Here is a 14452-nt window from a genome sequence, read left to right as displayed (position 1 = left end):
GTTCCCTTAAAGGCAGAGAACAGACGGTTACAGGTAAACAATGCAAATTGCTGGCATTGCAAATGTTGTAAAAGGATTAAATGCACTAAACAAATATGGTCAACTTAAAAAAAATATATATATACAGGACATGGAAACACAACCTTTTGTTTGTTTGCAAGAAAATTCCTTGACGGTCTCAAGCTGTGAGCACGCCGGGGTTTTTCCGGGCAGCACGTGAAAGCAGCAGCAGTCACTCCAGTTGCAGGAGATGCGTGCAGCCGCAGCTTGTTTCACAGCGCGGCCGCAGCTACACAAAAAGAACAACAATGTGTAGGAAGAGAACAGCAGCAGCTCTCCAGACAGAGTGACTGATCATGGCCAGTCAGTGGCGAGACGGTGCTCAAAGCTGCTCGGGAGAGCACGCCGACGGCCGGAAAGCAGCGCGGATGCCCCGCCAGCATGAACCGTCCGGGGAGAGCGAGGAGGCGGAGGAGCCGTCGCGGGAGCTGCCGCGATGGATGCGGCTTTACTTCTACGGGATGCACGGCGTGACTCTGGATGTGCTGCTCTCATCCTTGCAGGGGGTTTTAAATCAGCGGGACCCTAAGCTGGTGGGCTTCTCCTCTCCGTATCTTTGCGTCATGCACGCGCTGACCCACTTTGCGCTGGAGAAGATCTACTCGCAGAAGAGGTGCTTCCGAGGTCGGCCTGTGGTGTTTCATCTTGTTTTCTACCCGTCCATCTTCATCGGGCTACAGATCCTCGTCGGGAACATAAACACTCTGACCGAGCAGGTGAGGGTGGTTTCTGGGACGCAGCTGGCAGTGCACTACATCCTGGCTCTCTATTTCTCTCAGGTGTTTCACAACGGGGTGTCACGTCTGCGGTATCACCCCTCCGACTCCGCCGACCTCCGCAAACAGCTCCGCCGCCAGGACAGCGCTCACGGTCGGAGACCTGCTCGTGGTCTCGCCGGCCTCGTGCGTTTCCTCTTCTTCGGGATGCAAGGCTTCCTGGACGAGGTGCTGTTCACCTCTCTGTTCAACCTGGTGGAGAAGTCGGACCGGAGCCTCAGCGGCCACACGTCCCTGTGGTCCTTCCTGATGTACGGGAGCTGCAGCTTCGTCGTGGAAAAGCTCTACCTGCACCTGCACTTCAGCCGGGGCTGGGCGACGTGGCGGAGACTCCCCATCTACATCTGCTTCATCTACACCTGGGAGTTCACCTGGGGACTGGCCCTGAGGCAGTTCGACGCCTGCTCCTGGGATTACTCCCACTATCCTCACAACTTCATGGGGCTCATCACCCTCCTCTACCTGCCCGGGTGGGTCTGCCTGAGTCTCTACCAGGACCTGCTGTCTAACGTCCTGCTGAGGATCAAGTGCACTAGAGATGGAGATGATCCAAGTGGGGAGAACGGGGAGCTCAGTGGACACGTGGAGTCAAAGAAAAAAATACTTTAGTTTGTATTTTAAAGAGGTTTTAAATATTGTCGAGCAAACTCAGGCCCACATTTGACTCACAAAAGTATCATTTACTCTAGAAAATGAAAGTTAACCGGGTCTGTATTTATTACCGAACTGGTTTAGCGAGGATAAATACAGTAGGTTTGGGGCTCTGTTTCACATGCAGCTGAAGCTGTCGGGCTACATATCAAATATATTTAAGATAATTATTTTAAACTTAATTTCCTTTGGGCAAGACTTCTTGCAGAGGAGACATTTTCCAGTTCCCAACTCTGCCATGCCTGATTTTTCGGGGTACATTAATGACGATAAAACACAACTTAGGACCTTAACTGTTTACCTTGACTTAAATTCAGTTAACCTACTGCCATTTTTATCAGATGTAAAACACAGTTATAATATGAACCACTTTTACATGTCTCCATGCACTTTCAAAGTGTGAATATCCATTTTTTTGTATTGATTGCAGAGGCAAACTTGCCATCTTACACATTATATGCATTCTGGCAGGTGTGATTTGTGCTGGATTGATTAAATTGTTCATATGCATCAGCATGCTGCATGCTAAAACTACAGACAACATCTGAAAGGTTTATGGTTTAGCTTTTATTTACTAAACCACATGAATTGCCGTCTAATATTCCAAAGTCAGTATTTTCAAGACAAAGTGACTCAACTATTAATCTCTTTTTACTTTTTTTTTTTATGTTACATGTTGAAACAAACTCCATATATTTGCACCTCTGAGTAATGCATGGGAACTATAAGAGGTGAACCCAGTAATATGTGTAGCAAAGGAAAAACCTGTAGCTGAATGGATGTGGAGGAGCCCAGGGAGATTTTACTGTGAATTTTGCATCAACCAAACATTACTTTTCTGGAGTGCCTTTCTGTGCAAACAACAGTACGTATCCACGGGGCTCCTCTTTTAAGCTGCAAGTGCTACAAATTGTGGCTCCCAGTCACATCCACTGTTAGGAGGGTTCAATAATCCTTGCGGTATAGTTTAATAAAGGGAAAAAGTAATGATCCTGTGCCCTTGTATGCTCTGCGGGTGACATTGAAAATTGTTCCCTAACATTAAAATATTAGACTCAATCACTTTATATTTTGTAAATTATAAACTAGCTTTTTTTTTCTGGCCTATTTTTATCAAAGAAACAAACATAATTTTATCTGCACATCCAGAAGGGAGACTGGCACAAATATATATAATTTAACAACAAACAGTGGTGTGACAAGTCCTTTTAAAACCCTGTTGCTCAACTTGGCAGCTATACTGATGTTCTTAAACATGAATCTTTGCTTTCTCTGCCACATGATTGAATGACTTTGTACATCTTTACAGAATAACTTTACTTTTGTGTTGTGCTGTTCACTACTTTGGAGAAAAAGACTAATACACCTTTTTAGAAATAGTTTGAAAGGTTGGAAAAAGAAAATGCACATTAAAGAAGAAAAATGTCTGACCTGCAATGGCATGTACTGTACGAGTTATAATTTTAATTAAATCTTTAATTTTCCTGTAACACAACTGGCATTTCTTCATTTCTTTTGTTTAGAGTTGGCAAATACCATTTGCATCATTCAGCAGAAAATAAGTTTTATACTGTAAGGTGTTAATTGCTCTTGGAGAGTCTACAGGTAAAAGCTTTCATTTCCTATTAATCTGACCACTCCGGCTTTGAAGATAAAGTGTGACTAGAAAATGATGCAATCAAATCTTGAGGAGGAGGTTGGGCAGCACGAAGGAACAATTTGTTTTTCTTCTACGTTATTAGCATTTTGTTCTAGGTGGTTAAGTACTGTTAAAAACAAAAGGTCTTCATCCTGTTTTCAGGCTGGATCAAGATAGTAACATGATACTGTCGACTGCAATGGTGGGAAAAGTCCAAAGACATGTAACAGATAACAGGTGATACGCGTTTAATGCCTGTAAATGATTTCTATAGTGAAACACACAAGTTCTTGGCACAGCGTAACACTGCTCGTCTAAACTCGCATTACCGCTTCCTTGTTTTGAGATTTTGGCACGATAAACCAAACACTACAAAAATGTGTTGTTGTTTTTTTTATACTTGGTGTCCTTCCAGTTGCAGTTTAAAGTGTGTCAATGCATGTTTAGTTACGTCGACATTATATATATATATATATATATATATAGTTCAGTGATAACCAGTAAGAGGTTAAACTGGTGTTCAAACCAACATTATATATCTGTACTCTTTTTTTTTTTTATAATACCTTAGCGATGATAAGCAAACACACACACACACTCTTTCACCACCCAGAGGACCTTGAGTAAACACACCGATGACCTGCTGTACTCCACTATGGGAATACCACACACACACTATAACTCCTCTGGAGAGCAGTAGAAGCAAGTAACCTGTGTGTATCAACATGAAACTTGATTTTATGAACATGAAAACAGGAAGCGACATTCGACCGATTGCCTCACCACTTCACTTGCATCACCTGACGTGTTAACCCTATAACGCAGCACTTAACCTGAACGCCATTACCAATAGCATTAAGAGTTCTTTAAATTAACAATGAAGATGTTGACTCACCTGAAGCAAAAGAGTCCCATCAGTAGCAACAGACACAAGAAAAAAAGTCATTCTAATGACTCATTATATCAGGCTGGCTGGAGGAGGACGCTTAAGACCAAGATTTGAGCTGCAGACCAACCAAGTCTGTGTTTATCTACAATGTCACAAACAGCAAACGTGGCACGGTAATCAAAACAAATAACAGGTTGTATGGGGTCCCATCAGCAACCACTCAGCCCATAATAACAGGGGCCTGATTGAAGAGTCACGGACTTAGTGTTTGACTCCATTTATTGGTGAACTGAAGGTGGATGGAACCACTTACCTGTTTAACTGGCAGCAATTTATAGACCGCTACCCTTCTCAGACCGTACCATTCCACAGGGTAGACCGATCCACGCAACCAACACAACTCGCAAACAAATTACGCGCACTAAAATATTTACATGGACACGCAACAAAAATGCATACTTCTTCTCACACAGTTTCATAATACTTCACATCGCAAAGAGAGCCATGAATCCATCTTTTAGTTTGATAAATACCCCCCCCCCCCCTCTTCCCCTACTCAATCAAACACTTGGTGCCTCCCAGAACCTTTAAAAGATGTTCAAGTAGCCCTCCCACTCTTTGGGCCAGAGAACATGCTCTTAATATTTAAACACCTTAAATCATGAATAAAAAGTTTTGCCTTCCCAAAAAAATGTTTTAATGTTTGCTGACTTTATGCCTCTACCATCAAATATTCAGCCAAATAATACCGCCTGCTGTTTACTGTCTCTTTGGAGTTTATATCAGGAGACGTCTTTTTATTTGAATTATTGAAATGATTTTCCCTTTGATTAAATAAATTTGTTTTGCGAACATCAGGAAAATATCTGAACATCTTTTATTCACTGGAGGAATTGAGAATGTAATGATGATTTGATTATTCCGGCCAATACACACAGCAACACCTGAACAAGAGGAGTATGGGCACTTTTCACTTCAAGCACTGCCTACTATGACAAGTTAAAATGTCTGCTCTGAAAAAGGCCAGTCAATTCCAATCTGTACAGGCTCAGGCAGTCCAGAGCTCTAATCAGGCAACATGAGTAAAAAATGTGCCTGTGTGGGTGTAACAAGAAGTGACCTTTGTTTTTAATTCATCAATGCGCTAACAGCACAATAGAAATAACAGTTTGGTGAGTTAGAACTGATTGAAATAAGTAAATCAAAACACATTTCTTTGAGTCACATTTTGAGGTTCAATTTAAAAAATATTACGATGGGAACTTTTGTAGATCACTTCATTCACTCGGTATCTGGTGATCTCCAAAGCAAGAAGCAAGAACACTGTTGCAGCCTTTCTTTTTTTCATTTATTTACATATGCAGTCAAATTATATACAAATACCACTGCCATGAATAATATTTTCACGGCCAGCTATTTGTCTTTGATAGATTCTGTCAGTGGTTAGTCTTATTAATAGTACATGACTGAGTCCTTTTTGCTACCCTCATTCAGCCACATATATGTATGACAGGTTTGCGTAAAAGAAAGGCTGATGGTATATTCATAAATTCATGATAGGAGAAACTCATGTTAAAAAAAAACCACCTTTAAATAACATTAAGAAGCTTTTAAAAGATTTACAAGCCTGATGATTTAGTATGGAACAAACAATTTGGATTCTTAACTAAACATTCAAATTCTTTTTAACATTATCTTTAGCAATGCTGGTCTGTTGCATATCGTCTATTGCTGCTTTGGTGCGAGTGTGTGACTTCTGGTACAACCCTTGCTTCACACTAAACATGAGGGCCTTGGCCAGCTCTCTGTACGTCCTGGGAGTGCAGCTCAGCCCTTTGTAGCACTGACAGCTGAACCTCCGGCTTAAAGTCTTCAGGTCTGCGAGGGAAGGTCTCCCGAGAACAAGGTAGCGTTTCTGAATAAGCATGACCCTGAAATTGTCGGGGTTCAGGTGGAGGTAGTGGTCAGACTTGTAGTTTTTTCTGACACAGCGGCCGTTCTTCCGACACAGGAAGTTGCTGCAGAGCTGAGCAGCTGCTGTCACGTTGGTGATGTACGGGTTGAGGGTGGAGGTGAGGTAGGATGAGAGGGCCTCACAAGAAGTCTGGAGTGGGATGAGAGGAGGAGAAGGAAGAGAAAAAGCCTTCAAACGTAAATACTCTATAAAATACTGTATGTCTGCAACATCACAGAATTCCAACAGCCCTCACGTAGCCTGTGTTTTTATGTCTACTTATTATTTGAGGAAAGTTAGAGATGGAGATTCATCTTTTCATTGGTTTAAGTGAGGTTCCTGCCAGCAGCTGCTTAGCTTGGCTTAGCTTAGCATAAATAGCTCGCCTGTTTCAGTCCAAACTAACATGCCAACACCTCTGTGATTCACCAAATGAACATGTTACAGCTTGTTTATTTAATTGATAAAAAATAAATAAATAAATAAAAAATGTAACAGATGACACAGATGTAACAGATGGGTTCATGGAAGATTTTATGAACCAGGCTAGTTAGCACACTGCTCATGGCCAAGTGATTGCCAACCACCAAACTACAAGTTGTCATTTTAACCCTTCAGTTTTACTATGGATTTAACAAATGAGATACAGCATGTTGGTTCGTGAGCTTTAGAGGTGCTGCTAACTGGGTTATGATATCTCTGGATAAATTCAGAATAGCTTATTTTGATGATAAACAAATTTAACAATCTTTGCTTAGCCAGCGAGAAGCATATTGGGCTTGTGTCATCATGGTAATAATAATAAACACGAGATTAACATTGTGCCAGAGTCGCAGTTTGGTTTCAGTAAAGGCACCAAAAGTACTGGGTTTGGTTTAGGAAGCAATCCCGGTTTGTGTTAGGGTTACATTTTAAGTATTGTTATTAAAATAAAAATAACTCAATGTTGGAAATGAACAGCGGTCTTCTTAAATCCTGTCTTTGACAATCTTTATCCTCCATGACTTGGCTTCCTCCATTGCTCTTATTTACTGACCACTAGAGGTCACAAACGTACTTAAAGGTTGTTTTAACACAACAATCGACCAGAGATGTCGTTTCCTGCGTGAGGATTGGCTGAGTCATATTCATCTTTTCATTTAATCTTAACTTGAAAGTACAGCAGTATATTTCCCAAAATAAGAGATCCTTGTTTTAAATTCAACAGCTGAATTAAAAGCAGTCAAAGTCAAAATCTGAAAAAATGGATGCAAAAACAACTGACAATATTTCATACTAAATTTCAACATAATGCCCTGAACAGCACACAACTAATATACTGTATCTAACTGTAAGAATATACATTAATTGGTGGCGAGGTCTCTTTAAGAAGACTTTAAACATCCAGTGAAAGTCAATATCATCAAACTAATGTTGTTTTCCCTGTATATAAATAATAAATAATATAGTTGGAGTACTAACCACTCCAATCATTCAGCAGGTATTGTCAGTCAGTCACAGAGATGAGCATTAACAAGTTTGACTCTTTGTCTATGTCTGACTGCCTGCGACCGGTACACTGTCATGTCTTTCAGCGGTCCAGTGGAGGAGGCCTACAGTGTGATGTTACCTGGTCATCATAGTCGGCACTGGCCCCCCACAGCACCGCGCCAGACGCTCCCACTGCCGCACTCTCCCCGACGGTGCGGACCAGATCCCCCTGGACAACAAACGGTTAAACATGTTCACCAATGGCTCTGTACACATTGAAAACAAACTGCTACAGGCGTTCACATATGTGAGGCAAACGACACACAGGCCTTTCAGTTTTATACACATTTAGGTATAAATACACACATCGTACGAGGTGAGAAGAGAGGATACGGTGGAGGCTACAACCTGAGCAGGGTGTTGTTACACCAAAGAAACCAAACTCCTCTTAAAACTGGACCTCTGGGCTGGAAACACTTCACTCCTGGGGTGTAAGAAGTAACCTGAGATGTATATAATCTAGTCAAGTGTTCAGTCACTCCCCAACAAGTTGTTGCAAAAGATGTAATCTGTTTAAATGGTGAATTTCTTTTTGTATTTGTTAAGATGAATGAGTGGGGGTCACTAATAAATGTTTCCCTTTCCTCTTAATTCACATGGTCGATCACTCTTGCTGCATACTATCAGGTGATGTATGAATGAGCATTTAAACATGTTTATGTTTTCACCTGGCTGAGGAAGCGTCTGTTCTGATCAACAAAGACCGGTCGCGTGTAAGCAAACACAGGTGCAGTAGTGCTCCATCTGGGCAGGGCAGACACCCTCAAAGCTTCCTGGACGCGATTCCTCACCATCAGGGCAGCTTTGGGACTGTCTGCTAGAGAGGTCTGAAACAATGTGAGGATACAGGAAAGGTTACAGCTCAGGAGGAAATGATATTAGAGATAACCTTATAATCTGTAAAGAGAAATATTACAAACCTGCAAGTACACAGAGGGGTAAAGGGCAGTGCTAGACTCCCACAGCCACAGCAGCTCATCGTTCTGCCTCCTCACCTCCTCGGAGCACAGCCCGGTGTAGTTTGACTCCTGCCAGCCGTAGTTATAGCAGTTGGGAAACAGGTAGAAGCCCCAGAGGTAGTTGGGTCTCATGGCTCTGCCCGTCGTCAACATGCCTGACATTAAATTTCTCGCTGCCTCCTAAAAAGGACGGGAAAAGAAGGAAGGTTGGGGGAGAAGATTTATCAATATTTTATAGTTGCTCACTATACAGTGTTTCCCCCAGTTCACCCATTTAATTTCACAGAAGGCCACCCTAAGCCTGTCTGCTGAAGGGAAAGACTGTTATATATGACATATCATTTTTCATTAGTCTTCAAACTGTTAGTTCTGACCTGGAACTGTTGTTTGGCTTTTTCTGTGGCCTGCTGCGCTGACAGCGGGCCGTTGGTCTGCATAACATGGTCCACCGACAGAGTCTGATAGATTCTCTTACTGCCCCAGTTTCTGTCCCACAGGGGGCGCCATTCCTCCCAGTCTATCACAGCCAAGCCTCCGGTCGTCCTGGAAGGAATTAGAAGGGTCACGATGAAGGTACATATTAGCGTCAGATGCGTCATCAATGTCAAAGAAACTATGTGATATTTGACTGGTAAAATGAACTTACTTGGATGGGATGTAGTAGTTAATGTCCACTCTGGCCTTGTTCAGGCTGGCTTTCAGGTTAGCTCTCTGAGGAATGCCACCGTAGAACTGTTTCCTACTCGTTAGGCCTACCTGTGGATAAAGACCCAATCGGTCTGTGTAGAACAGAGACAGAAACTGGCCCGGGACCTGCGAAGACAAAGTGAATCAATATGTATACTGTGATGTTATCGGGAATATATTAGAACCTCCAGTAAAAAAAACTTCCATCCAACACGGTTATGGTAGAGACAAGATACAGTTTTCTGCATCACATTGCCAACATTTTACCCTCTCAAAAGCAAAAATATCAGAAAAATGGCACAACTGAGGGTTAAAAATGAGCAGCAGTCTTGCAGCCTTTGCCTGGAGCAGTCATTCTCAACTTGTATAACCACAAGAAACACATTTCACCTTACTTATTCAGTTGCTGCCCAATTTCCTGCAATTTTGGAGCCACTCAAATATATTTTACAAACAATTGTGCAGTTCTGCTCAATGCCTTCATGCACAACATGAAATAAACAAAAGAAAATGGTCACCAGAAATTACAAACGACTAAAAACACAATGAAATAAAAAGGGAGACTTATCAAATTCCAATTGTTTACAAATGCTCGAATTAGAGCTTCAACTGTATTTTATGATAGAAAAAAATAATAATTTTACTATATTTTTGACCAAACAATCACATTTTCTCCCTTCACTTACCTTGGCAGGTGTGGCCACTCCTTTAAAAGGTGAAGTGTCCAGTGAGATGTTGTACCTGTTACACACTAAATCAGGGATGTTCCAGGTAACAATGAAAGGCTGGTGCTCAAACAGCGGGCCTGTGGTGTGGGGGAGAGACGAAGGAAGAGGCACTCTGGGCTGGTGAGAGGCCGTGGACTCTGGAGGAGATGGCAAAGTTTTGGGAAGCGGGATGGGGGGAGATTTGCCAAGTGCAGGTGGTGATGTTTCGGAGGTTAGAGACGAGAACGCCGTGGAAGACATTAAGGTTGAAAGAGGAGAGAGAAGCTTGTGTGAAGCATTTTGAGAAAGAGGAAAAAGAAAGGTTGATGAAGAAGGAGACTGAGGTTTCAAAGGCTTAGCAGGTTGAGCAGAAACTTCTTCAGAGGAAACAGGATCCAGAGACATTTTAGAAAGCGGAGACTGAATGTTTTTGTGCAAAAGAAGTGCCATAGCTCTGTGGGACAGAGTCAAATGTTTGCAGGGGTGAAGTAGCAACTGTGAAATGTGTTTTATGGGTTTAGGAGGAAGATGAGATATAGGATGACAATGGATTGAATCCAGAGAGGGTTTGAAGATAAAGTCACGGATTTTGGATAAAGCTGTAGGTGAGGTTAAGAGGCCATCTCTGAGGGATGTTTGGTCAAAGAGTGGCACTTTAGAGGTAGAAGACACTGAATACGATGTTGTGGTGGGGGACGATTTCAGCATCGCACGAGGTATAAAAACAGTGGAAATGGAAGGCGGCAGGATTGAGGTTGACTTGTTGGCGTCACCAATAGCGAGGGTCATTGCTTTTGGTGTTTGTAGGGCAGCTAATGCAAGAGCAGGCCAGAGAGAAACAGTCACAATAGTGAAGAAAGAGGTGGGAAAAGGTGGAAGAATTGATTGGGTGAGTGAAAGAAGCAGCAGCACACAGCTTCTGGTCCTGTGTGTCACTGAAACCATCCTTTCACCTGGCTAAAAAAAAAAACCAGGACAGAAAAAAAACAAGTTACACTCCATATTACTGTATTGTACATATGTGAGATCATTCTTTTTTTTAATTATTATTTTTAATTATTATTCAGAGCACACCGCAAAAAAGTATACACATGCCCAAACATTATATAAAGACAGTCTGATGGTGTTAATACTGTGAGTAAATAGCTACACTTTCTTTAGGCACTTTACTGAGTGTTTAATTCAATAAGAGTCTCAAGACTACTCTTCTCCACAGCTCTCACAAGCATAAATTCTACCCTAAATCTTTCCCCCCCAATGACTCCAACAAATAAATCCCCCAAATGTTAATCCAATCTGCCAGAGCTGACCTGATCTCAACCTCCTTGCGTTGCCAAAAATAACTACAAACTACAAAGCTTACTATTATGACCTCACTGACAGGCATACACCATTAGCTACCAACTCAGAACTGACTTACAGACTATATAAAAAAAAAAAAAACATTACCTGGACATGCCCTCAGCCCAACTGTCCCAGCAGGTAGATGTGTTAGCTAGTTGACTGGTGCACAGAGTGAGGATGTCCTGACAAAAATTATATAATGGAGGTAGGACAGATGTCCAGAAGGGTGGAGGAGGAGGAGAAGCATGGTGCATATGTGGAGCAGATTATTTGTTTAAAAAAAAACCATCTTATTTTGATCACACTCAGCCAAGTTTGACTTGGAACAGAGGAGGAGGGCACACCTGGGTGTGAGGTTAAGGAGTGTGCACTGTATCAGTGATTTACAGCTTAGACCAGGGGTGTCAAACTCATTTTAGTTAAGGGGCCACATACTGCCCACTTTGATCTCAAGTGGGCCAGACCAGTAAAATCATAGCATAATAACGCATACATAACGACAATATTTCTCTTTGTTTAAATCATTGGTGAAGGTTTTTGGATGATAAACCCTATTTTAAGGTCTTTCTACAATAAACTAGAAACATAAAGACCAAAAACTCAGACATCAGCCGACTGTTTATCTCCCCGGCTCTCCTCTGCAGATTCCCTCGCTTTGTGACACGTTTGATGTCAAACGCGTCACAAAGCGAGCAGCGAGCGCGGCTGCCTGTGGCACCGAGCGCTTCTTCCTCCGGAGCAGACGTCGCATTTATGCTGTTTTTGAAGCAGTTACTGGATCGATTAAAAAAAAATAACAAAATGTTTGTACTCATAAACCTCCATATTCTCATAGAAATGCAATTTATGTCTTTCTGTAATTTTCACACTCAGCAAAGTCATCCGGCGGGCCGAGCTGGACCCCCTGGCGGGCCGGATCCGGCCCGCGGGCCGTATGTTTGACACCCCTGGTTTAGACTGTAGACTCTGCTGTTGATGCTTGTCACCTGGGAGGGGGCAAACAAAGGTATTATCAGAAAAGAGAGAACAGCATAAAACTGAAATCTATCCTTCAATATATAAAAACAACATGGACAGTAATGTCATTTTATGTAGTTTTGAGTTTGAGTCTTGTGGGTTCAACACAGTCAGGAGACAGTAACTGAAGTTCTTCTACAGACGCGACACAGGAAAAGAGATCAGAACCAGGACCATTAAGTCCACAATGTGCACCAGCTTTCTACCTGTTTTTTCATCTGTAAAGGATTCAAGCAAGCTAGTTGTAAAAAAAAAAAAAAAAAAAAAAAAAAAAGAATACATTACATAACATGTCAATGCTCTCAGTCAACCACCAGAATCCCTCCATTCCCCCCTGCAGCCAGGAGACAGGAAGGTTTGACACCCGAGTGGCAAGAGAGCCGATGGCATCAACAACAGCACATCTGTTTTAAATGGGAAAAGGTTAAAATACACACACACTGTGAACTTTGGAGGAACAAATAACTGAAGACATAACTAATAACAGCAGTTTTTTCCTCCATGTTTGTGTGGGATATAAACAGTGGAGTACTGTATCTGTTTACGTGTCTGGTCAGGCATATGTCATATGCCATTTGGTGGTGGTTGCTTCACATGTTAGTGGTGCAGTGTCAACACTGGGACTGTGACCTTTGACCCTGCTTTTTAGGAGGGTGGTGTGTGTATCTCTGTGTGTGTTTCTGTTAAAAGCTCTTTTCTCATGACTACAGTGAGAGAAGATTGAAAATGTTCTGTGAGGAACTTTATAAATTAAATCCAAACAAAAGAGATTTTTGTAATTTCTATAGAATAAGAAATCAACTCTTCCACAGATGGGATATATCAAGCTACTATAATGATGCTAAAAATGCTCCAGTCATAACATGGCAGGTTTAATATTACTTCCTTCTTCCATGTTGTTTCCTTGAGAGATAACATATAACAACTAAAATGGTGCAAGGAGCAACTGGGAAATGAGAATATTCAAACATCCATGTGGGAAAATACACTTAAATACCTGTTGAACTGAGAATATTAAAGTGGGAGGTTTTTGAAACATTGGAGAAGTAGGTTTGACGTCATTCATCGTGGGAGTGTTTGTGGTGAAAGGAAGAAATGTACTTGTCAGTACAAATCAGTACATCAAAACATGTAGAAATGTAGTGTGCGAGTAATCTTGACCTCCTGAGCTCCATTAAATCCCTCTGTTGGTTTGTAGGGATGATGGCAAAGTTGTCTGTCACTTTTCTGAAGGCAGAATAAGAGGAGACTTCCTGGGGGGGCCATGTTGACTTTCCCAGTTTGCATGAAAAGACCTGCACATGCTAAACACTCCACATTAGATTAGATTAGATTAGATTAGATTAGATTACACATTAACAATTTAAATAGATTTTCATTACCATGGATGAAGCACATTGGAACAAAAGAAAAATGTTTAATGTATTGATGCATCATAATTATATTCCCATTTTAAACTGACATCATGTAGAAGCCAGCAGACTTCCGGTATTATTTACACCGTGGCAAAGACAGAATAGTTCCTTATTCCAAGACATGCATAGCTGGTCTTTGTCATCAAAGAAAGTAACCAATTAGCCCTCTACTCACATGTCTACTAACGTTTTTAGCAGCTGCACAGGCTGCATTGTTTTCTTCCCTGCACCTCCATCGTTAAGACGGAAATCCGTTCCAACATTTTAACCTCACCCATCATTCTCCTCCAGTTGTATGACCATGTATTACATTACATTACATTTCATTTAGCTGACGCTTTTATCCAAAGCGACTTACAATAAGTGCATTTCAACCATGAGGGTACAAATTCAGAACAATAACAATCAAGAAAGTACAATTTTCTTCAAGATAGCCAAACTACAAAGTGCTATAAGTAAGTGTCATTTTAAGTGCTACTACTCAAGGTAAAGTCAGAAGAGGTGTGTTTTTAGTTTGCGGCAGGAAGATGTATAGACTTTCTGCTGTCCTAATGTCGTTGGGGAGCTCATTCATCATTTAGGAGCCAGGACAGCAAACAGCCGTGATTTTGCCGAGTTCTTTAGCTCGCAGTGAGGGAGCAACAAGCCGATTGGTATATGCAGAGCGGAGTGAACGGGCTGGGGTGTAGGGTTTCACCATATCCTGGAGGTAGACTGGACCCGATCTGTTCACAGCAAGTACCAATGTTTTGAAACGGATGCGGGCAGCTACTGGTAACCAGTGAAGGGAGCGGAGGAGGAGGAGGAGGAGTAGCGTGAATGAA

At 41.8% G+C, this 14452-nt stretch overlaps 2 protein-coding genes across 2 annotated transcripts; one reads left to right on the top strand and one right to left on the bottom strand.

Annotated features, from left to right (window-relative positions):
• The first annotated feature begins 227 nt into the window (after positions 1 to 227).
• tmem229a (transmembrane protein 229A) lies at positions 228 to 2982 on the top strand. Its single transcript, XM_069156774.1, has one exon. The coding sequence runs from the start codon at positions 357 to 359 to the stop codon at positions 1443 to 1445; it is 1089 nt and encodes a 362-aa protein (XP_069012875.1). The 5' UTR covers positions 228 to 356; the 3' UTR covers positions 1446 to 2982.
• A 2393-nt stretch (positions 2983 to 5375) lies between these two features.
• On the bottom strand, positions 5376 to 10113 carry LOC138202723 (hyaluronidase PH-20-like). The gene is made up of 7 exons (XM_069156987.1): positions 9832 to 10113; positions 9105 to 9271; positions 8833 to 9001; positions 8420 to 8638; positions 8168 to 8326; positions 7579 to 7668; positions 5376 to 6119 (listed from the first exon to the last, which is right to left on the bottom strand). The coding sequence occupies exons 1-7, from the start codon at positions 10111 to 10113 to the stop codon at positions 5682 to 5684; spliced, it is 1524 nt and encodes a 507-aa protein (XP_069013088.1). The 3' UTR covers positions 5376 to 5681.
• Between the last annotated feature and the right edge of the window lie 4339 nt (positions 10114 to 14452).

This window comes from Embiotoca jacksoni, unplaced genomic scaffold, assembly GCF_022577435.1.
Source record: "Embiotoca jacksoni isolate LCO1_2020_lvr unplaced genomic scaffold, fEmbJac1.0.p SCAF_21, whole genome shotgun sequence".
Classification (NCBI taxonomy): domain Eukaryota; kingdom Metazoa; phylum Chordata; class Actinopteri; family Embiotocidae; genus Embiotoca; species Embiotoca jacksoni.
Note: the sequence above shows the minus strand (reverse complement) of the source record. Positions and strands in the feature narration are given on the sequence as shown.

What these genes read in the sequence shown, in the direction of transcription:
- tmem229a (XM_069156774.1), top strand. Translation starts at nt 357, where the DNA reads ATGGCCAGTCAGTGGCGAGACGGTGCTCAAAGCTGCTCGGGAGAGCAC.
- LOC138202723 (XM_069156987.1), bottom strand. Translation starts at nt 10,113, where the DNA reads ATGTCTTCCACGGCGTTCTCGTCTCTAACCTCCGAAACATCACCACCT. An exon ending in AAGCCAAACAACAGTTCCAG is followed by an intron (nt 8,639 to 8,832) that starts GTCAGAACTAAC and finishes CGTCCTTTTTAG; the next exon opens with GAGGCAGCGAGAAATTTAAT. An exon ending in ACAGACGCTTCCTCAGCCAG is followed by an intron (nt 7,669 to 8,167) that starts GTGAAAACATAA and finishes TTTGTTGTCCAG; the next exon opens with GGGGATCTGGTCCGCACCGT.